This window comes from Patella vulgata, chromosome 5 (assembly GCF_932274485.2).
Source record: "Patella vulgata chromosome 5, xgPatVulg1.2, whole genome shotgun sequence".
NCBI lineage: Eukaryota > Metazoa > Mollusca > Gastropoda > Patellidae > Patella > Patella vulgata.
The window spans coordinates 71,649,079-71,675,270 of record NC_065883.2 but is presented as its reverse complement, the minus strand read 5'-3'; the positions used below and the strand labels follow the sequence as shown (position 1 = coordinate 71,675,270).

Genomic DNA, 26,192 nt, shown 5'->3' with positions numbered 1-26,192 from the left:
TTTTTTTTTAAATTTTAAAGCTATTGAATTAAAAATGGTATGGGGTTTTTCCTGCCTTTTTCCCCAAAAATGTGTTACTCTGGCAGTAATTTTTTTTTCTTTTTTTTTTAATGTTAGTTTTCCCTTGTTTATTACATTTCCTATCTACTTGTACCATTTTCAATTCAATAGCTTTAAAATTTGAGAAAATAATTTTTCGGATAGCCACCCCCCTTAATCCATGCGCTACATGAAGACAATATTCTTGAGATGAAAATAACATTTTATACAAAGAACATCAATAAATATCATAGTTTGGGTACGACATAACAAAAACTGTTAGAACTAACCAAACTTTTAAGATGGAAATATGATTTTATTCTTTTATACTTAGTTGTATATATTAAATACTTTTGTATATTGCTTAAATCATATTTCATCTTACTAGTCATTAAAGGTACATTATACACCATCCATTTTTTTTTTTGGTTTTTTGGTTTTTTTGGTGCTGGAGATATGGTATTAGTATAGAATTGAAAAAACAAATATAGTTTTTCAAGATTTAACTGAGAGTCAATTAACACACCACAGCTTTTAGCCACTGAAGAAGATGGTATGATAAACAAATATTGATATAATTAATAGCTTAGTGATGCACAAAAGTTTAAACATCTGATTACGTACCTTTAACCTCAACCAGGTATAAATAAATAATCATTCCTCTATCAAAGGGAGAAAGAGGAGAGAGAGAGAGATCCAATCATCACAAACTAGGTCATTTTGAGAGAGAGAGAGAGATCCGATTATCCCAAACTATGTCATTTTGGAAGAAATGGGGTTTAACATCCACTGACATACAAATTTTGTCATTTCGGGACTAGCATATGGTTCAATTTTGTTTGAATATTTCATCCGAATATAGGAAAACGGAAGACCAACAGAAAACTCTGGAAGACTGGCGAACCTACTTCTTGTGATCTACAAGCTGGAAAGCGAAACCACACCACTCGACTCAATGACAGACCTTATGATCTAAAGCACACAGGTTAGACCATCTGACCACCCAGCCCCACCTGTAGTGTCAGTCTATCAAAGGTGTAAAATATCAACAAACAACAGCTTATAGATAGATAGAAATCTCCACAGGACTAAAACCAAACAGATAAAATCATTTAATATCAAACACATCAAGTGTTTCAGAAAACAAACCACAGCCTGAACCAGTCAACTGTTTACAGATAACATCATATATTCAATCACAGTAGGCTACAGGCTTAATACACCTTGTTGAGAGAGAGAGAGAGAGAGAGAGAGAGAGAGAAAAAAATGGGGTTTAACGTCCACTCGACACAAACTAGGTCATTTCGGGACTAACATATGGTTCAATTTTATTTCAATAATTCCCTTGCGAGTAGGGATCTTTAGTAGTGGGAGGAAACTGGAGGACCCAGAGAAATCCCACGAGGTTGGGCAAGGGACCCTACTCCATGTCATGTACAGCTGAAATCGACTCAATGACAGACCTTCATCATTTGACTACCCAACCCCCCCAGTTGCTTCATAACTTTAACCCATGCATAATAAACTGTATTTTATTACCATGAATTTTATTTCCCAGTTCATTTCATTTGTCTATACTGAGTACTGATAGTTCATTGAAATCTTAATTTGTGCGTAAGATTTCAATGGCTTCTGCCATGCCGTTTAGCAAAAGGGGACGTATTTTCAGCATGTTGTGTTGCACATACTAACTTTAGCGAGGTAAGCAAGGTCTTATTTTCTCACTAAAGTGTTCCTATACATTGTTCAGGCGCTCACAGAGACTGACACACGTCCGTTTAGCAGTAAAAAGTTGCTCAGTAAAATTGACTGGGGACCCGATTCTTTTTCGACAAGGATTCAATAGAATGGTTCCTGAACGTACAGAATGAGTGTAATGAGTACTGAATGATCTTTAAATATTGAACTATAGAACCGTAGTATAGTATTGATTCTATATCTATCTGTATTTATTCTCATGTTTAACATAAAAACAAAAACCATCGCGAATAAATACGAGTTTTTATCAAACAAAACCCTTCAGTCTATAGAGATAAGTTTCTCTATAAAAGCTTTTATTGTTCGCGTTCAAGTTTGTTAGTTTTTGTTTTTAGAGTTGTCTAACTTTGATTGTCTGTATTGAACTCCAGTTGTAGATTTTGTGTCTGAATTTGAATGGATCATTTTATTTTTTGTTTCTGTTCAGAGAGAGAGAGAGAGATATAGGGTTTAATATCCACTCGTTACAATCTAGGTCATTACTGGGACTAACATATTGTTCAATTTTATTTCAATAATTCGCTTGCGCGTAGAAGTCTTAAGCAGTAGGAGGAAACCGGAGGACCCGGAGAAAACCCACGAGGTTGGACAGACGACCCTAATCCTTGTCACGTACAACAGGGATTCCATTAGGGAGAGAGAGAGAGGGAGAGAAATGGGGTTTAACGTCCACTTGACACAACCTAGGTCATTTTGGGACTAACATATGGCTCAATTTTATTTCAATAATTCGCTTGCACGTGGGAGGAAACTGGAGGACCCAGTGAAATCCCACGAGGTCAGACACGCAACCCTACACCTTGTCACACACAAGCATTGAATCGAAACCACACCATTTGACTCAATGATAGACCTTATGATACAGCACACACGTTAACCAGGCGACCATCCAACCAACCTTCCTCCCTTAGGAATTTTATTTCAAATAACAACGTGGAAAGTGGTTGCTATCTACGACATACAGTACTAATTAAACCTGGTCTGGTTTTTGTAACTGGTAGATTGTACCCAGAAAGGTGGTTTAATACAATTCATTACCGGGTAATGCATCTTTTAGACTGAATCTTATCACAATGTTTTATTTCTTTAAAAATAGTCTGGTCTGATTGTTGTAGATTGTACTCTGGAATTGGTCCTTAAACTATTCTTAGACTGAATTTCACTGTCATTGAGAAAGTTATTACAAACTCTAATTTTTGTACTTTTGTTTTTCACCTCTGTATTTCATTGTATGCTGCGCTTAAAGGGTGTTTCAATGCAGTAAAATTCTATTCTACTCTCTGTATCTACAAATAAAAGTGTCATTTGACTGTCTTTTTTTGTCGCCCTGGAATTGGTCCTAAACCTATGAGGGGGGGTTGGATGGCTGAATTGTTAGCACGTGCGGGCTGTATCATACGGCCTGCCATTGAGTCAACTGGTGTGGTTTCGAATCCCCGGTTGTACGTGACAAGGAGTAGGGTCGCCTGTCCAACCTCGTGGGTTTTCTCCGGGTCCTCCGGTTTCCTCCCACTGCTAAAGACCCCTATGCGTAAGCGAATTAATGAAATAAAATAAACCATATGTTAGTCCCGAAATGACCTAGTTTGTGTCAAGTGGACATTAAACTCCATTTCCCTCCCTTCCCTTAAACCTTCAGACTTGATTCCATTGCCGATTTATTACAAGCTCTCTGTACTGGCTTTATCTACAAATAGGAGCCACGGTGGCTAAGTGGGTAAGACGCTGGCTCGCTAGCCTGGAGGTCGCATTGGCCGAGAAAGTTCATCAGGCTTTTCCGACGTGGTTTCCCCTTGTCAGTGGTGCAGGACAGAGGGCCCGACAAAGACAGCTGTCTAGCCGTTCAGATGGGATGAATAACAGAGGTCCCGTGTATACATTGGCGTGTGCGTAAAAGATCCCTTGGCAGTTGGAATTCGAGATATAAGAGTAGGCTATAGTGCCACTGCCCGGGCAAATTTCCCTCATAGCACACTGTATGGCATATGCCCGTCTTCATAAGCCCAGTCGGAGCAGAACAGTATACATGAAACCCCATTTCATTTCATTTCATTTCATTTATCTACAAATGAAAGTGTCTTTTTTGTTGCCATTATAAAGTAGATTGCACCCTGGAATTGATCCTAAACCCATTTGGTTCAGACTGATTTCCACTGACGATGAGACAATATTTATTACAAACAGCACTTGCTTTATCTTTAAAGAAAAATAATTCTACACGGATTCAGACAGATAGTTCTCACAGTTAACAACATGCCTTGTTGCTTTATCTACATTCACAAACTTGACACACAAAATCTGGTTTCTATCAAAGTAAGAAACGCATCTAAGTGTAAAATTTCTACAAAGGAATATGTTGTCTTTGAGAGGATGAAGATCTGTCTGTTCTGTCATGTTGGTGATAAGTGTTGTCTGTATGGTGTCAGTTTACAGGTAATAGGTAGATGATGATCTATACAGGTATGTTACCTGTCTGTACTTCAAGATCTTACAATAAGATAATAACAAACTTTTATACAAATTGTAGCAAAGTAAAAGGTCGTTTACACACTTATTTTTAAACTAGAGTTGTGTTGTGTTCACAATTCACACATACTATAAGCTAAATCAATTTAACTATTTCGACCTCGTGGGTTAAATGTTTCAGTTAACTTATACGTATGTGCACATGTCAACATTTACCAGGAGGTAACTTACTGTACATGGGCAACCTGTTCAGACAGCCAAGAAACTGGTTTATTTTTTCCACATTTGCGTTCAGACGACAAAGTTAAACTGATTATAACGATTGCCAGAGTTTTTAAACCAGTTTAATTTGAGCATTTGAATGGACTATTAGATAAGAATTGTATTCATTATGGGTTAGGAGGTGGGGGGAATGGTTGTGCGTGCACACTGTATCAAAAGGTTGGTTTCGATGCCCTGGTTGTACGTGACAAGGAGTAGGGTCGCCTATCCAACCTCATGGGTTTTCCACGGGTCCTCCAATTTCCTCCCACTGCTAAAGACCCCTATGTGCAAGCGAATTATTGAAATAGAATTGAACAACATGTTAGTCCTGAAATGACCTAGTTTGTGTCGAGTGGACGTTAAACCCCATTTCTCTGTCACTCCATTATGGGTTCACTAAAAAGAAGGAATAAGGTTAGAGGCCTCCCTTTTGTATTTGAATGCATAAAAAGAAAGTAAAATGGAGTTTAACATCCACTTGACACATGCATAATGAATGTTGAGTGTTTTGCACCTGAATTGTTAATCCATATAAAGATATGCTTTATGTAAAGTAAGTTATTTAAGCTGTTATCTAAACTGTAACAAGTATGAAGTACTACATAAAACCCCATTTATAACCAGCTTACTCTGCAAATCCACATATTTTAAACAATTTTATTACACTTAAAATTCCAGGAGTTTTCCAGGAGTTATTTACCAGATTCCAGGAGTCCCTGTATAGAATTCTACATCATAATGTATTTTTTTTACTCTTGATGAACATTTACCGTGACGAACTTGTGAACTTTTGAAGAGACATTGATGACTTCGTTCAGTTTTATTTCTTCAAATTATAGCGAAACCACATATGTTAATTTTCCAGGCGTTTCAAGGAGTAATCTTGTTCTTCCAAAATTTTCCAGTACTGGAAATCACATTTTCATTTTTCCAGGATTTTCAAGGAGTTTAAAAGTAGTGTGCAAAACATGGAATCGAAACATACTAGTTGACTCAATGACAGACCTTATGATACAGCGAGCACGTGCTAAGCATTCAGCCACCCAACCCCCCTACTCTGTTTGAATATCATTGTTGTAGAATTAGATTATAAATCGGAAATATGAATAAAGAGAGAGAGAAATGGGGTTTAACGTCCACTCAACACAAACTAGGTCATTTCGGGACTAACATGTGATTTAATTTTATTTCAATAATTTGCTTTCGCGTAGGGGTCTTTAGCAGTGGGAGGAAACCAGAGGACCCGGAGAAAACCCACGAGGTTGGACAGGCGACCCTACTCCTTGTCACGTACAACCGGGGATTTGAATATGAATAAAGACATTAATCAATCTTCTTCAATTTACCTGTAAATACCATTGTTAAACCGGTATGATTGTAGGTACAGATGTCTTCAAAACAGAGAACTGATCTTATCTGAAATCTCAATCAAAACATTCTACCCACTTATCCTTTTTTGATAGATGGTTTAAAATGCCCTCCTGCCCTGCAGGTCATTAAAAGACTTGATGATCTTATCATAATCTTCACAGAAACCCTGACACACAACCCCTAGAACTTGATCTGTTCACGGTTATCAATTCATTGTGGATGATCGGGGCCCTTTTAATAAATACTGGTAAATGTCTGTCTGTCTGTGTCTGTCTGTCTAATAGTAACGCTTTATAATATGTCACTAAGCATCTTTTATTTTCTGTGATTACATACTTTTCATTATTCTGCATGTCTTTTATGGAACAATCTGCCTTTTGACATAAAGATGTGTAAAATGATGAAAATCTTAAGATTAAACTGAAAACTCATTTATATTGAGCACTGAAGAAACCATAATATTCAAGTGATGACATACTTATTATTGTTCATGTTAGTAAGTTACCCCTAAACTACAAAACATATATACGTAAAATATAGGAAGAACACAATAATTACACACAAAATAAGATAGAATGCAGTTGCAAGTTAAATATACATCGTCCCAACAAGAAGATGATTACCAAATGTATGGAACTAGTTCCTGGTTATAAAAATCCAAAACTTACCATCCGGAAGATCGGCCATATCGTCTTGGTATATAATACTGCCATAACGTAAAACAAACACTAAACGGTCTTTATCAGGTCCCTCGTCTCGTAACAAATGATATACATTAACCCCTTCTGATAATATATGTTCTGAAATAATAAATATTCTGGTATTAATTCATAAAAAACATAAATATAAGTTCTGTAATTATAAATGGTCTGTTATTACAAGTTCTATAATTATAAATGGAAATGAAATGAAATGAAATTGGGTTTAACGTGCTACTGTTCTGCTCCTATACTGGGCTAATGAAGACAGGCATACGCCATTCAGTGTGCTATGAGAGAAATTTAGCCCCGACAGTGGTGCTATGACCTACTCTTATATCAAATTCCAACTGTCTGTTATTACAAGTTCTGTAATTATAAATGGCCTGATATTACAAGTTCTGTAATTATAAATGGCCTGATATCACAAGTTCTGAAATTATAAATGGCCTGATATTACAAGTTCTGAAATTATAAATGGCCTGATATTACAAGTTCTGAAATTATAAATGGCCTGATATTACAAGTTCTGAAATTATAAATGGCCTGATATTAAAAGTTATGTAATTATAAACATAGGCGTACGAGCTGGGGGGGCTGGGGGTGCAGCCGCCCCCTCATTTTGGGCACCAAATGCTAGGAAAATTTGGGCACACAATTTTATTTTGTAAAAGTTGTATAAAAAAAGGATATTGTGTTCTTGAATGTGTCCAATTTAACAGCGAATTTATTATTATTATGTAACATACTAAGAACCAAACTACATTTTTTGGGCCCCCCCAAGTAAAAAATTTCCCCGTACGCCTACGATTATAAATGGCCCGATATTACAGGTTCTGAATGAAATTATAAATGGCCTGATATTAAAAGTTCTGTAATTATAAATGGCCCGATATATCTTATGGACTAATATTATGATTTCTAAAATTTTATAAAATATTTAGGCCAATATTGCATTTTCTGATCAACACAATATTTCTGGTAAACACCAACTGATATTTATGTACCTGTCACCCAGGTTGTAGTCTGTTGCTTGTGATGGTTGGATTGGGGAGGTATTGTAAATTGAATGTATTGAGAATTTATTCAGTAATTGATTTTTATATGTAAAACTGCTTGTGCGTAGGTGTCTTTAGCAGTGGGAGGAAAACTGAGGAAACCCACAAGTTAGCCAGACAACCACACTCCTTGTAACTTGATTCAATGACAGACCTTATGATCTAAAGCGCATGTGTTAGACCACTCAGCCAACATTCTTGGGGTTATAGGGAGCCGTGGTGGCTCTGTGAGTAAGATGCTGGCTCACTAACCAAGAGATCTGGGGTTCAATCCCAGAGTTGGTTGAGAAAGTTCCAGCTTGGTTTCCCTTTGTCAGTGTTACAGGATGGAGAGTCTTGCAGTGATAGTTGATGGAGAGCCTGGCAGCGATAGTGTATAGTCATAAGGATGGGACAAAAAAACGAGTTACTGCGTACAAGTTGGCATGCACGCAAAAAAAACCCATGACAGTTGGAATTCAACAGAAAAGTAGGCCATAGGGCCACTGTCAATGCAAAATTTCTCTCAAAGCACACTGTATGGCGTAAGTTTCCATTAGCCCAGTTGGTGCAGAAAAGTAGGACGTTAAACCCCATTCATTTCATTTCATTTCCACTGGTTATAAGGCCGCTGTCAAGGCAACATTTCTCTCAAAGCACACTGTATGGTGTAAGTTTCCATTAGCCCACTGGTTATAAACTAACCTGTATTATATTTAATAATGACCATATAGCAGATCTCTCTACCAGGTTCTTTAACACATTCTATTATATCTCGACATGATGTATTGGGTGTTATTGGTACCTCCACATAATTACTACCAATATCTTCTATATATACCCTTAATATAACCTGAAAATATATAATAATAAATACAATAGATTCATTTCTTGTCAACCTGAATACAATCTGATTAAAACTCAGATCCTACTTCGTTTCGTTTTTTTATGGTTTAAAATTTCGTTTTACTTGTCTTCACAACACTAGGATCTGGAAGAGTTGTTGTATAACCCGCGTTCTGGTTGAAGTGAGTGTTTAACCAATAAAACAGTCTGTTACGGTGAGTTCTTGGCATGCGATGCACACAACTGTGGGTAAACCACTAAGAACATCAATGCTGATTGATTAATCAAAGCCTGACGTCATAGGGTCAAAAGCTGCTGGTATGACCTCTGACGCGATCTTCTACTACAACTGGTCAGATCTTCATGAAGTGTTGGCCATCGAAAGCATAAAAAAAAAAAACGAAATATAGATCTGTATTTTAATCAGATTGACCTAGATAGTGGTTATAACCTCTGACATAATTTCATGTCACTTTACAAATATAACCTGCAATATAAAACAACAATAATTACAATCATTTCAAGTCACCTTAAAACCTCTGTGGTTAGAAACTCGAGTAAACTGCAAATTAATAATATTCTCAATTGTGATTTTCACTGACGGTATGATGTATCATAAAATGGTGTTTTACAAAGTGTGTATCATAAAACAGTGCATAATAAGGTGTGTATCATAAAAATGTGTATCATAAGTATCTACCATAAAATCATGCATTAAAAGAGCATATTAAAAAATGTGTATCATAAAAATGTGCATTAAAAAGTGTATATCATAAAACTGAGTATTACAAAATGTGTATTATAAAACTGTGCATTACAAAGTGTGTATTATAAAGCTGTATATAATACAGTGAGTATTATAAAGCTGTGTATTACAAAAAATAGATTTTAAATTCTGTATTACAAAGTGTGTATTGTAAACCTGTATATTTATTATAAAATGTGAATTATAAAACTCTGTATTACAAAATGTGTATTATAAATGTGTGTGTTACAAGGTGTGAATTACAAAACTGTATATTACAAAATATGTATTATACAGCTGTGTATATAACATAATAGTGTATTACAAAGTGTGATTTACAAAAATGTGTATTATACAGCTGTGTATATAAAATAATAGTGTATTATAAAGTGTGTTTACAAAACTGTGTATTATAGTGCTGTGTATATAACATAATAGTGTATGGTATTACAAATTGTGATTTACAAAACTGTGTATTACAAAATGTGTATTATAGCGCTGTGTATATATTATAATAGAAATACATATTTTACATGTTTCACATACATATTTAAACATGCATTATGCAAGAGCAAAATCTGCTTATTACAAGTCTTTCTTTAGGCCTGAAATGTTATCTAAATTATCAATTAGAAAAAATTAACTTATCCAGACCATAATAAACTCTCGATGTTAAGGCTAGCCTTCGATGTTGGCTGGATTAGATTCCTATATGCCGCTAACGGCCAGTGATAATTAAATCAATAAAAGTGGATAATCGAGACTATGCTGTTTATATTAATGATTTTAGTAATGATGACCGAGACTATGCAAAAATTTCACCTGCATCTTTCTCGGCTCATAGTGGATCAATTTGACTGAAATTTTCAGCAAATTACCTTTACACTATCTAGTTTTTAACTATTATAGTGAGAACTGCCATCTCTTTATCTTATCTCCCATAATGTATCTTTAATGTCTATCCTCCATTTTAAAATATTGTTAACCTACATCTATTGACTCACCCAAAAATATAATAATCCCAGAGACAATAAAACAATAAATCAGATGTAATTCGTGTACCAGTGTCCTGTTATCTTGACAAAACTGAACACAGGAAGGTGTAATGTAGCTGGTATTACAGGCATATTTATAACCCCTACTACATGTACCGGTATATACTATACAAGATGAGTACAGGAAGGTCTTACGTAGCTGGTATTAGGGTATATTTATAAGCCTACTACATGTATATACTATACAAGATGAGGAGTAGTACCAGATGAAGGGGAGTATAAAATAATAAATCACTTGTTAATGACTATAGATTGTTATTTTCACATATCAATGAGATATACAACTGTTATAGACATTTATTATTGACATAAAGTTATTATAAAAACATACACAGGGATCATGTTATTCTCATCATTCCACATTACAATTTACTTACACACGAAGAAGAAACTACTGCATACAAAGTAGGGGGAAGGAAGTGGGGTATAATGTCAGAGAGAGAGAGAGGTTTAACAAAAACTAGGTCATTTCGGGACTAACACATGGTTCAGTTTTATTTCAATAATTCACTTGCAAGTAGGGATCATTTTATTCTCATCATTCCACATAACACTCTACTTACAGATGAAATAGGGTTTAACGTCCTACTGTTCTGCTCCTAAACTGGGCTAATGAAGACAGGCATACGCCATACAGTGGGCAATGAGGGAAATTTTGTCCGGGCAGCGGCACTACGGCCTACTCTTATATCGAAATCCAACTGCCAAGGGATCTTTTACGTGCACACCAATATGTACGCGGGGCCTCGGTTTTTCGTTCCATCCGAACGACTAGACAGCTGTCCTTGTCAGGCCCTCCATCCTGCATCACTGACAAGGGGAAACCACGCCGGAAAATCTGGATGAACTTTCTCGGCCAATGCAGGGATCGAACAAACGACCTCCAGGCTAGCGAGCCAGCGTCTTACGCACTTAGCCACATGATCCCCCGAATTTTGTATGGATTATCAGTGCCATTAAATCTATTTTATTTTCAAAGTAACATCTCTTTAAACCTGTCTGTAGATAAATGGCAGGAAATAAATTAATATCCAACTCGATGATAAGTTTCATTCGTGTAATAGCTCGCAAAGCTCCTATGTTCTTTGACCAAAAAGTGATCTAAACTTTAATTGAAGCCATTACATGCCTAATTTGAGGTCAGGAGATAGTAGTTGGAGGTCAGGAGTTGCTAATTTGGAGAATGTCAACTTCTAAAGTCAAAACATATAACATGTCTATCAAGATCTTCCACTTGGCTGCTCAAATTATCTGAGAACGTTAGGCTGAATTTCTCTCTTTCTGATACTGGGTACTTGTCTCCTGGGATTCTCAGTTTATCATTATCATATGAATTAAAGAATCCCCGCTCAACAGTAGCACAACAGAATTGGTAGAAGTGAAGATTGTTTAAAGATGGGTTCCCAGAAAAGTATTTATCGGGTGGTTATTTCCAATAAAAGTATGGCAATTTTGGTATATATGGAAAGTAGAGATATCCAATCTTACTACAAAAATACTGGATTCCCCAAAAAACACTCATGGAGCGTATACAGGACAAAAATGTAAGGGTTCCCCTAATCAACAGCCCGACGATTATGACCTTCTGCACGCACGATGTCAAAGGTCACAAGCGAACATTGAGCGCTTGATGTACAAGTTGATAAACTTTATGAAGAGTTAGACGTACAATACTTTCTGAGATAAAAATGACGGAAAAAGACGCGGGTAGTGGATAATCCGAGAATTTAATTAGGATTCGATATTTGTAATAAATAGTAAGCGATTAAAGACAACATCGTCTTATGTATGCAATGAATTCTCCTCTGACTCCCAAGACCTGACGTAAACATGACCTGGTTTGATCGAATTTTAATAGCAGGGCATTCCTTCGCAATTACAATGTTTGAGAAGGATTTGAAGCATAATTATGACAAATTAATTAGTTTGAATATGTTTTTGGTCTATATATACCATTAAATCACCCAGTTTGTTCGCGGGAACCCATCTTTAATGAATAACTTTTCGGGTTTCAGGTTGTGATACCCTTTTTCAAATAACAAACAGATGTATCAGCCTGTCCAGCTTTAGTCACCTTGTTAAAGGAGTATTGCCGTCCCTCTTCTCGTATCCAGTCTATTATTATCATAACATTTCAGGGGGGAGAGAGAGAGAGAGAGAGAGAGAGATGGGATTTAACGTCCACTCGACACAAACTAGGTCACTTCGGGACTAACTCATGGTTTAATTTTATTTCAATAATTCGCTTGCGAGTAAGGGTCTTTCGCACATGCTAACCATTCGGCCATCCAACCCCCCTGCAAACGGGGAACGCCGAAAAATAGAGATGATGTGACTTAATGATCGTGATTCGTTTATTTCCTGCATATTTTTTATTCTGCTGTAAAAATTAGAACTACATGAGATTTTACAACGAAATGACGAAATACCATGTGCTGATATACGTGGGAGGTATCTTAGTTTAAATACCATCTATTTTCTGTTAATTCATCATCAAACACAGGATCTTCAAATGTCAATACAAAGGAAGCTTAGACTTTCCCACAACAGAACATAGTCATTTATTATATAATAAGGTCATATTCAGACGGTAGCACATATTTTTTTTCTTCACACCCTAGTTATTTTTGATAACAATCAAGAATAGGATTGACTATAATATGTAAAGAGAAATTCTTTCACTGTGTAAATAGCAGACAGTATAATAGCCTTTTTACCTATACACTATTCGTATTCATACTCAAGCTATATATAGTTTTATTCAACAGAAATAATGTACAAGCGGTTTCCATGAAAGATATGCTTTTGAGTGCCATTTGTAATGAAGCGAGTTGATGGACGAAGCTAAACATATCCCACAGGAGAATACTACCGATGTGGACTGGAACAACCAGACGCCAAAGACTCCCATTCAATTTAAACATGTCGCATATTTCGACAAACAGAACTGATTAGAAATTACAGTAAAAACAGAAACGACTGAATGTAAATCAGTTTATATACATTCATATTACATTATTATATTCGTTGCCATCCATTTGTGTCAAATTCTAGGTCCCAAAGAGATTTAGCTCCTTTAAAAACCTATTTCATTCATTTATTTATAAGGTGAGAGGATAACATGAGTTAAATGCGATCTGTGGAATGATAAAGACCTATAATACACTGTGAGATGATAAAGACCTATAATACACTGTGAGATGATAAAGACCTATAATACACTATGAGATGATAAAGACCTATAATACACTATGGGATGATAAAGACCTATAATACACTATGGGATGATAAAGACCTATAATACACTATGAGATGATAAAGACCTATAATACACTATGGGATGATAAAGACCTATAATACACTATGGGATGATAAAGACCTATAATACACTATGGGATGATAAAGACCTATAATACACTGTGGGATGATAAAGACCTATAATACACTGCATACTGAGTCAATAAAACAAGAGATAATTGCATTAAAATATAGTCCTTGGAAATCATATATTTGGAAAGAGAGAGAGAAATGGGGTTTAACGTCCACTCGACACAAACTAGGTCATTTCGGGACTAACATATGGTTTAATCTTATTTACATAATTCGCTTGGGCGTAGGGGTCTTTAGCAGTGGGAGGAAACTGGAGGACCCGGAGAGAAAACCCACAAGGTTGGACAGGCGACCCTACTCCTTGCCACGTTCAACCGGGGATTCGAAACCACGCCAGTCGACTCAATGACAGACTTTATGATACAGCGCGCGCGCACGCTAACCATTCAGCCATCCAACCCCCCCTTATATTTGGAAGTGTACTACCAGAATAACATATATGTAGAACCTCTTTGAGCAGCATTTAGTAATTGAACAATAACACAATAAAAACTATTTAGGAAATAACATAATACATTAACTATGCAACATTTCAAGAGTTTGAGAGAGTTCGCGAGAGAGTCCACTTGACACAAATTTCTGGACTAACATATGGTTCAACTTTATTTCACTAAAATTCGCTTGCGGTGGGAGGAAACCGGAGGACCCAGAGAAAACCCACATGGTCAGACAGGTGACCCTAACCCTTGTCACATTCAAGCAGGGTATCGAAACCATGCCACATGAATCAATGACAGACCTTGTGATTTCATGTGCACGTGTTGAACCACTAGACCACCCAACCCCTCTAAATGATGGCCTACATTATGTCGGAATCAAATTAATATTAGAGAAAGCAAACTATCTTGAACAATCTTCACCAGACTAACAAATATGTACAAGCTATTAAGACTAAGTAAAAGAGCCATTTCATCCAAGAATCATTCTAAGAATACCTTACTGACATACTGACATGCACCGTACTGACAGATCTTCTTAACGCAGCAATTAATTCAAACTTACCAAATTTTCTGCCGGGGTTGATACCAGAATAAAATACATTGGTAGAACAATACATATCTCTCTTTACGATACTTATGGTATAATAGTTACACAACATGAAAGTCTATATTACTTTTGTCGAAATGTATAACTTTTTTTATAAACTATAACGGTGTTGTATAATTTCCATGGCATATTTTTCTTTACGCTACTTGTTGTACAATAGTTACTGGTACACAACACAGAAGTCTATATTACTTTTGTCGAAATGCCTAACTTTTTCTGTACACTGTAACGGTATTGTACAATTTCCACGCCATATCTTTTTTTTCTTACGATACTTGTGGTACACGGAAGTCTATATTATTATTACTGAAATGCATAACTCTCTCGGTATCCTATAACACAGTATTGTATAATTTCCATGGCATATCTCTCTTTACGATACTTCTGGTACAATAGTTACACAACATGGAAGTCTACATTACTTTTGTCGAAATGCTTAATATTTTTTATAAACTATAACACCATTGTGTAATTTCCATGGCATATCTTTGTTTACAATACTTAGAGCATAAGTTACATAACACGGAAGTCTACATTACTTTCGTTGAAACGCTTAACTCTTCTGTACACAATAACACATTTATTGTTTAATTTCCACAGCAGTCGGTTGGTAATATTGTAGTTATTTTGGTATAATGTACGCAAAACGTGCATCACATAAAAACACAGAAATATTCCAAATTACAACATAAATCACATCAGCAGTTTTTCACTTATAAAAAGTTGCAGAAATATTTACTGCAACGGATCTTACTGGATTTAAACATCCATTACTGGTAGTAAAAACTTACACATGCAATGAAATGTTTTGCACAAAAATGTAATAATACTTGAACAGAGATTCATCACGCGAAGTTCAACAAAAAATTACAGAAATACTTGTTACATAACATAGTAAATCTATTAACGGCAACTAGATTTAGCTGGATTTAAATATCAATTATTAATTACTCAAGAGTTTTAAGCATTTATATAAACAATGCATGAAAATATATCACAATTTAAATTTTTTCGTCATCTTTGGTTATATGAAACGTTATTGAAATACTCTTTGCACAACATAGTAAGTCTATTCACTGCAACTAGATTTAGCTGGATTTTAATATCAATTAATAAAACCTCATGTTTTAAACATTTATATACACAATACACAAAAATGTCACAACTTGAACAGATTTTTTTTATCCTTGGTTCTATGAAATGTTACTGAAACACTCGCTTGCACAACATAGTAAGTCTACAATGCATAAAAATGTCACAACTTGAACAGATTTTCGTTTTCCTTGGTTCTATGAAATGTTACTGAAACACTCGCTTGCACAACATAGTAAGTCTACAATGCATAAAAATGTCACAACTCCACCCGATTTTCGTTATCCTTAGTTCTCTGAAAAGTTATAGAAATACTCCTTGCATAACACTATATGTTTAGATCTATTAGCATTAAAAGAAAATTAATAAATGATCAAGAATTATATAGATTTACGTACACCCACAATGTAATTATACGCACTGACAGATCTGTTGTATGGTAATACAAAAAGTTACCGAGATATTTCTAGCACAACAACGTAGGTGGATTAAATATGAATCAGTAAATATTTATGTGTAAGTTACAATACAGCCGTATGCACTTAATACATGGACAACATTAATTCTATAAGCTTCTTCATTAACTGTTATACATTATATACTGTAGGTGTCTCGTTCAACTTGACACACGACTCATCTAATCGACACAAATTAAATATCAATACATATTGTGAATCTTATAACACAGAGAGACATAGAAATGGGATTTAACGTCCACTCCACACAAACTAGGTTATTTCGGGACTAACATATGGTTCAATTTTATTTCAATAATTTACTTGTGTGTAGGTGTCTTTAGCAGTGGGAGGAAACCGGAGGACCAGCAGAAAACCAACGAGGTTGGACAGGCTACCCTACTACTTGTCACGTACAACTGGGGAATCCAAACCACACCAGTTGACTAAATGACAGACCTAATGATGCAAAGTGTACGCACTAACCATACGGCAATCCAACCCCTCAATCAAATAACAAAATTTAAATAATAGTTCCTGGGAGAATAACGAATTATAAATAATCCTTGCTGGGAGAATAAATTCACATAGTAGTTATAAATATTCCTGTATAATTCACATGATTATGACATGTAATCATATAATATACTATAAATGCCTTGTACAACTTTACACAATGCTCAACTGATCCACACAAAATATGAATTAAATAACAACAAATAAATAATACTTTCTGGGAGAATATATTCACATAGTAGTTATAAATATTCCTAGATAATTCACACAATTATGACTTGCAAACCAATAAAGTTCACATACATCATTAATGCCAGATATTCATCTACAAAGCATACATTGTAATTCAGCTATCACACACAGTGTCTGTTCAAACTTTAAAATTAAATATTGCTAATACTTCAACACACTTCAAGTGAATCAATCCACGTCAATGCAAATATCAACTCGACAACAAAGAGATACAAAAAATTCAATTCATAGAAGGATGTATCATATACATATCTGTAGATATAAGCACGTTTAAAAATTGATTCGAGTGAGTTCGGTAAAAAATATATAAAATAAACAGCTCCGTCTTAATTTTAACATAAATAGAATTAGAAAAAAATTAATAATTGTCCATAAAAAATGGTATTATATCTTGAAGGTGGTTCTGGCTGAAATAAACACATAAGACTCATCCAAGTTATTCCGCGTGAGTTCAGTAAAAAACATATAAAATATAACAGTCCAGTCTTAATTTTAACACAGATAGAATTAGAAAAAAATGAAATAACTGTCCATAAAAAATGGTATTAGATAGCTTGAAGGTTCGGACCGAAATAAAATCATTAGGCTCATCTAAATTAATTATCATAAATGTGAGGTCAATAGGTCAGTCAGTGGGGCTTAACATCCCCTTGCACCTAGGGTGATATCACAGACAAGGTACTTTCACACTCATTTTATAGTGAGTAAAGGTAGGAAATAAAAATATTATTGCTTAATGGTTCTGACCAAAATAAAATGATTATTTCCATTCAAATTATTTATCATATACATTTTACAGCAGGTATATAGGTAGGAAAGTATATCGGTAGGTAATAGTTTACAGGTAATAGCTTACAGGTAATAGCTTATAGGTTCTAGTGAATAGGTAATTAAATATTTATATCTATGTATGTATAAAGGTGTGTGAACTGCCAGCAGGACTAAATTCAATCAGATCGTTTATCCTTATATCACACCTGTATAGATCTACTCTCACAGGTATATTACAATATGCTATATACTACAATATCTGCCCTCAGGTAGTGTATTATTACAATAAGTAGGTATATTATAATATGTAGGCATACAATACGTAGGTATATTACAATATCTTTTATTATTACAATGGTGGGATCATGGTGGGTAAGACGCTGGCTCACTAGCCTGGAAATCAGGTGTTTGATCCCTGCATTGGCCAAGGGAGAGAGGGGACAGAGAGAGAGAGAGAGAAAGAGAGAGAGAGAAAGAGAGAGAGAGCGGGGGGGGGGTACACTTGACACAATCTAGGTCATTTCAGGACTAACATTTTATTTCATTAATTCACTTGCACGTAGGGTTCTTTAGTAGAGTGAGGAAACCGGAGGACCCGCAGAAAATGCATGAGGTTGGACAAGCGACCCTACTCCTTGTCATGTACAAACGGGGAATTGAAACCAAGCCAGTTGACTCAATGACAGATCTTATGATACAACGTGCACGCGCTAACCATTCGTCCAGACTCTATATCTTATGCTCTACGTATGTGTGGCTAATGAATGAAATGAATCAATCTCCTTAATATGATATAAATCTCCTTGTTTAAACTGGAAGAGCGACTTTTGCGATTTAAAGACGGCTCACCAACCCAATATAGAAAACAATGACTGTAGCTTAATATAACACTACTGACTGGGTTGGCTTAAAATAGCCAACTTATTTCTTTTTTTCACATGCACTTTTCATCACTTTGTGGGGAAAATGAGAGGCTGCCTGTACCATATTATATATAGCATAATTAATTATAACATATGACGGAAAAAAGTCAGAATAGTTAAGCTGTTTTGGCTAATAGTCTCCCCTTAAAATCATCAGCTTTGCATATTTTGATGTCTGAAGAGAGAGAGAGAGAGAGAGAGAGAGGGGGGGGGGGTGTTAACATCAACACAACACAAACTATGTCATTTTGGGACTAACATATAATAAAGTTTATTTTAATAATTTGCTGAGGTCTTTAGTAGTTTGAGGAAACGGATGCCTAGATGCAAAACTTAAATATTTGGAACTAAAAACTTTTGAAAAGAGCTGCAAAGTATTTTTTCCTGCCAACATCTATTATACTACTATGTATATGACAGCCTGATCCCTATTATATATCTAGATCATGGCTTGTTATTTTAGGCAGTGTCAAAGTTCATACAACAGATATTCCACCCAATTAAAGGATTTCATACCTGCTAATTCATGTTGATGCATAAAAAATTGGCAAGAAGTAGCAAATGAATATTGTATGCCTAGATATGTTGTCAGACAGAGTATGAAATATATAATGATGTTATTGTTGATAACAGGAACAGAATTAGTAAACGGTCAATTTAACGGCCTGAAGGTGAATGAAACTTGAGTCAAGATAATGATGTCAACATCCTTGAATCATCTCCATGGGAGGGAATCTGTAAGATGAGAAGGGTCGAAACATTTGGATTACCTTGGAAAAAATCATCAAAATACTGATATTTAAAGAAGAATTATGTCAGCGCTAAACTTGCCTGGTGTTTTTCTGGCTTAAAATGTTATATTAAATTCTTATTTTGACATTATTCACATGACAAACCCATAATCAACTCTCTAGACTATTGGATGGCTTAGATATTGGGTGGTTTAGACAGTGGCCACCATATCTGTATTAAACATGAAGACTGTTGATTAAAGATACATTATGGGAGATAAGATAAAGAGATGGCAGTTCTCGCTATAATAGTTAAAAACTAGATAGTGTAAAGGTAATTTGCTGAAAATTTCAGTCAAATTGATCCACTATGAGCTGAGAAAGAAGCGGGTGAAATTGTTGCATAGTCTCGGTCATCATTACTAAAATCATTAATATAAACAGCATAGTCTCGATTATCCACTTTTTTTGATTTAATTATCAATGGCCATTAGCTGCATATAGGAATATAATCCAGCCAACATCGAAGGCTAGCCTTGACATCGAGAGTTTATTATGGTCTGGATAAGTTAATTAATGTCTAATTGATAATTTAGATAACATTTCAGGCCTAAAGAAAGACTTGTAATAAGCAGATTTTGCTCTTGCATAATGCATGTTTAAAGGATTGACAGTTTATTATATTTCAAGAGGAATTATTCCAGAGCTAAACTTTCCTGGGTGTTTTTTTTCTGGCTTCAAATGTTATATAGATTATTACTTAGACATTTTTTTAACAGGACAACCCAATAGACGTCTCAATCGAAATGCAATCTCTAGCATGTTTATTCCAGTCTATTGCGCATACTCTCCAGATAAGACAATGGCGTCACCGTTTGACATGACTTATGGAATACGTCGAGTCTCGTTCTTTGAGTCCCTTGTTACAAATGATGCTGAAGCGCACTATGGTACACGATTCGAGTACCAATAGTAAAATGTTTATTTTGTCTTAAATATTGGATATCAGAAGCCTATCTTTTCCCGGTAAGATCACAAGATCATTGTTGATTTCAATTGACAAATAATTCGTGTTTTCAATGTCCAAGACATCGGATGATATTGAGTTAGAGACTTAGCTACTTTAAGTACAGTCAATTACTATAATAGGATAATATTTTAGACATATCTATCTTATAGACCTACTTATTCTTTTGATTTCCTCTCTACTTCAAAGATAATATCATATAACTATTAACCTTATTGCTGAATAACTACTAAATTTAGTTAAAGAGACATCATTGTGTGTCCAAGAAGAGTTTACCTGGGTTCACGAGAGGTGAGCAAGACATGTTATCGATATTATAATATTCATTAGCCTTATTGCTGAATAAATAATTTAAACTGCAATGAAATGAAATGGAAAGGAATGAAATGAAATGGAAAGTAATGAAATGAAATAGGGTTAAATGCCCTACTGTTCTGCTCCAACTGAGCTAATGAAGACGGGCATTCACCATACAGCAATGTATGAGGTAAATTTTGCCTGTACAGTGGCACTACAGCCTACTCTTATATTGAATTCCAACTGCCACAGGATCTTTCATGTGCACACAGATGTGTACACAGGACCTTGTTTTTTTCATCCCATCCAAACGAATATATGTTCTCCCTTGCCAGGCCCTCTGTCCTGCATCACTGACAAACGGGGAACCACACCGAAAATCTTGATGAACTTTCTCGGCCATTACAGACATCGGAAATCCAGATTAGCAAGCCAACATCTTACTCATTGAGCCCCTGGGGCTCCATAATTTAAAATTCATAAGGTGTCCTAAAGAATTTACCTGGAATAAGAGGTGCGATTCAGGGGTCCATGAATTAAGGTGAGCAAGACAGGTTATCATTATTGCAGAGTAACTACCAGTAATTTAGTTTAAATACACGTCATAGGGTGTACATAATAAATAATGTGGTATGAGAGGTAAGGACATAGTGAGCAACACATGCCATTGGTTCTTGCACTTGTAAGAGGTGGGGATGGGTGGTCTAGTGGTTGAATGCATGTTCTTTAGATCATAAAGTCTGTTATTCAGTCAAGTGGCGTGGTTTCAATTCGAAGCTTGTATATGACAAGGAGTAGGGTTGCCTGCCCAACTTCAAGGGTTTTCTCTAGTTCTTCAAAATTCCTCCCTCTGCTAAAGACTCATACGGGGGATCACGTGGCTAAGTGGGTAAGACGCTAGCTCGCTAGCCTGGAGGTCGGGTGTTCAATCCCTGCATTGGCCGAGAAAGTTCATCCAGATTTTCCGGCGTGGTTCTCCCTTGTCAGGGTGTTCGATCCCTGCATTGGCCGAGAAAGTTCATCCAGATTTTCCGGCGTGGTTCTCCCTTGTCAGTGATGCAGGACGGAGGGGCTGACAAGGAAAGCTGTCTAGTCGTTTGGATGGGACGAAAAACCGAGGTCCCGTGTACACATTGGCGTGCACGTAAAAGATCCCTTGGCAGTTGGAATTCGATATAAGAGTAGGCCGTAGTGCCGCTGTCCGGGCAAAATTTCCCTCATAGCACACTGTATGGCGCATGCCCGTCTTCATTAGCCCAGGTTAGGAGCAGAACAGTAGGACGTTAAACTCCATTTCATTTCATTTTCATTTTAAAGACTCATACTACAAGTAACTTTCTCTTTCTCTAGCTCTCTCTGTTTCTCTCACTCAGTTAGTTGTTCTTAGATTGATCCATAACCCTCTGTAAACCCACCACTGGTGTTGTTCAAGCATGGGTATAAAGCATAAACAACCAAGAAATCTTGCTGTATATCACTACACAGATCTTCAAGTTAATACAAGGTCCTTCAGATTATTAGTAAGACATAATGAGATCTACTTTAATATACATGTACCTGTGTATACAATAATATAATCACTGATAATTATATTCTATATACCACCTTTCTATTATATTATAATCACTGGTAATAATTTTCTATATATGTTACTTTTATTTTCTCACGGGAGTCCTTTAAATGATATCCAACAACTAAACATTATATACTACAATGGAAGGAATTTAATAAGTTGATATATTTATGAAATGGCTTGCAGTTATGTGGTTTGTTTTATTTATGTGTGATTAAATGATATCCTATAACATTAGATTACTACAATTGGTGGAATTTAATACGTTGATATTTATTGAATGGTTTGCAATAATGTGGTTTATTATTATAACATTATAATAAGTTAATAAGCCGATATTTATTATGAATTTGCTCCAAATTATTGTGGTTTATTTAATTTCTGTGAGATTATATATTTATGTTCATATATTTGTAACCGTCAAAAATATTGTCTTACTTTTAACAAGAAACTGTGAAGAGTCATAAGCAATGTGGTTCATTTTATTTATAATATATTAAGTATTGTGTTCAACTTTTCTAAGGTAAAATTTTGCGTAGAATACCGAGTGGTAATCAGTTCATGTTGTTTTTTTTTCTCGAGATATTAGGAGTCAGAGGTCAAATAAGGTCATTTACACTGAAAGTGAATGCGCAGCCATTCTTTGTAAAATGAAAACATTATAAAAAGTCGTAGACAGAAGTATCTGACATTTTGATTTTATTAAATATTGGGTATTACTGTCAGTAATGGCCGACTACCAGAGTAAACCAAGGTGAATAAATAAACATTGACTGTAATAAAATATCATTTTGGTACCCAGGGCGTGATCTACAACTGATTCGATTCCTGTTTTCTATTTTACCAGATGACAAGCGGAATGGTTCTAATCAACAAAATATGTTTTTATGGTCCAGACACAAGAAAAAACATAAGTGTAAAATTCTTTTGGGTGGTAGAACTTCTGGTCTTAGTCTGTAGTCAATAAGAACGTTTTATGCTATTACTATTGAGTTAATAAATGTATTAACCGTTTCTTTTTTCTGGCCAGTCTAGATTTTAAAGAGAACTCCATCCCCCTTCAAGCGAGATTATTTGATCCAAGAAACTTGATGTTCTTTGGGTAACTGTGTGATAGTTCTATGACCGATGTCTAGGTCATATGTTATTTTATTATTTTCAATTCTGTTTTAACCCTTTCACTGCGTATACCCAGTAGTACCGGGTATTATAAAATGTCGGTAAAATGCCCGTACCCGGTATTACCGTGTACTCAGTAAAGCCCTCGCTAAAATTAGTACCGTAACTGCAAGTGCCATCTATTGTATTTTCTATACACTAGAACATATTTCCACGTGTTTCAAAGCAGCAAACCGTAAAATGGCGGAGTGCATTGTGACAACGTAGACAATGCACTCTCGACGAAGTCGTGAATGACGTCTTGCTGACCAACATGTGGACAATTTCGAGGCGGGTGATACACATAATTCGTTTCCAGTTACTTGATAATGATAGTAGTCAGGACAGTGATTGGTATTATGAAGTGTGTAATTTGTTGCGCGACGTTCCGCCCATGGCTAGCTATGTCTCCCGTGCATGATGAACAAGCCCAATGTGAACACGATAGCCCTGTGTCTGCAGTAGATTCTGACAATAATTCTCATGTTGATAATAATGCTGGCCTGCTGGATCGTAAAATACGTAGGTAATTCCTGATTCCCGAACGTGTAGATCTATTGACTGACTATATTGATAATGATATGGGACTTGGGGATGAAAGTGAAAGTGAAAGTAAAAACAAGGTATTGCAATCCGCACGTGGTCATGGCAGCGGGAGACGTGATGCGCGTGTTCGCGGCGGCATTGCTCATGGCTGCTATTGATATTTTTGTTCATTTTATATATCTTTATCAAAATCCAGTAAAAAAAACAATATCTTTTAAGTATTTCATGGAGAAAAATTCGTTTTCGTGTTAGCTTTAGTGTGAAATGAGAAATCCAAAATGGCCGCCATGACGTCACGTGACTACATTATTATGCAAATTTCCAAAATTCTATTTTTTCCTCTTAGCCCAACCTCATGCCCATCCCAACAGACAAAAAGATTTTTCATAAAAGCTTCCATAAGTACTGCTTGGCATTCAGTTCCAACCTCCCTTTTTTCCTCAAAAAAGGGTCTAGCACAGGCAGTGGATTTACGTCTAGCATTGAAAGGGTTAAATTTAAAATCTATATTTTAATTTTCATTAATGCTTGGTTAGTCATTAGAGGCAGGCAGTAATTAACCTGTCAGTCAAATTATGACAGGCTGGCAACTAAAATGGTTGATCTGTTAAGTCTCATCTAACTATTGTTTTAAATGCCTTAAGTCTTAATCCTTCAATAATTATATGTTTATGTCAACACTTTCTAAGTAACTGATTTGTATAAATAGACAAATGTATGTTAGATGAGATAATTGTCTACGATATCACCTTAGGTGGAAGTGGACGTAAAACCCCAGAAACGAACGAACGAATTAGATGAGATTATTAGTTGGAGAGACCAGCTTAACAGGGAACATACTAGTTGGAGGTCCGATATATATGAAATTATAAGTTGTTAAATTGTTGCTGTTAATTATTCGCTCCTGAAATAAAGTGTTGAAGATCCATTCCAAGAATCTGTATTCATTTCTGATACTTAGAGAACACAAGTCGACGAGCTACATTCCCTGCAAGTCGAACGGTGATAGTTGTAATAAGTACATATCTTTAATGCAATCTAATTATATCTAATCATTGTTTTAGTCATCAATTCATAAATAATATTCACACCAATCATCTTGTGTTTGTTATTTGTCGTCGGGGTTGGGTTCTCCAGGGCAGAGAACACAAATACCCCAATTAAAAGCAACAACAAGTAGATCCAAATGAAAATAAAATTAAATTTGCCGTAAAAACAAACAGTAGGTAAAGTTATCTAAATCTGTGAAATGTATGTTTTTACAAAAAGGTTAAAATTCTCTTACAGATATGAATGTAATGGTAGAAAAAATATAAAGCTCTGATACCTACCCATAGCAGATCAGGTGACCATCCTGGTGGAGGCAGCTTTTCCATATCCAAGAACTAAATTCACTTTGTATTTCTTTACATATTTTCCTTCATATCCAGTTAAAAGAATCACTTTGTTTTTCTTTATATCCAATTAAACAATCACTTTGTATCGCATTAAACAACTCCTTCTTATCACATTAAACAATCATTTTTTTTTATCATATTAAACAACCACTTTTTTAATCATATTAAACAACCACTTTTTTAATCATATAAAACAACCATGTTGTATCTAATTAAACAACCATATAGTATCCAATTAAACAACCACGCTGTATCCAATTAAACAACCACGCTGTATCCAATTAAACAACCATGTTGTATCCAATTAAACAACCACTTTTTATCATATTAAACAACCATAGAGTATCCAATTAAACAAACACATTGTATCCAATAAAACAACCATGTTGTGTCCAATTAAAACTACCACGTTTAATATAATATGTTCCTTTATATTCCATTAAAAGAACATATTATTGTTTACCTTGTGTTTGATTATCACAAGAGGATATTTGTTGAAACGTTGCATTATTAATGTTTCTAGTGAGTGTTATCCATAAAGTTGTTTTTGTCTGATTTCAATTAATATCCCATTACAACATACATAAAAAATACTTTTGTTTCTGCATATCGAATTAAAATACCATTTTATTCACTTTGTTCCAATTAAAACAACTTTTACATTATCTAACAAATTAAAACACACTCTTCACTTTCAATTCAAAGAATCGCTTGGCATCCGATTACAACACTTGTTCT

The 26,192-nt window shown here is 35.3% G+C and overlaps 1 protein-coding gene across 2 annotated transcripts in view; it reads right to left on the bottom strand.

Annotated features, from left to right (window-relative positions):
- Positions 1 to 25,510, bottom strand: part of LOC126821917 (apoptosis-stimulating of p53 protein 1) — a 126,755-nt gene extending 101,245 nt beyond the window's left edge. The window contains exons 1-3 of one of the 2 annotated variants that reach the window (XM_050550536.2): positions 25,389 to 25,510; positions 8,339 to 8,486; positions 6,567 to 6,698 (exon numbers count right to left, since the gene is read on the bottom strand). In XM_050550536.2, coding sequence (XP_050406493.1) covers positions 6,567 to 6,698; positions 8,339 to 8,486; positions 25,389 to 25,433 — 325 coding nt within the window. In that variant the 5' untranslated portion in view covers positions 25,434 to 25,510. Of the gene's footprint in view, positions 1 to 6,566; positions 6,699 to 8,338; positions 8,487 to 14,671; positions 15,567 to 25,388 lie in introns of those variants that run through there. The other variant, XM_050550537.2, reaches the window with a different exon arrangement.
- Between the last annotated feature and the right edge of the window lie 682 nt (positions 25,511 to 26,192).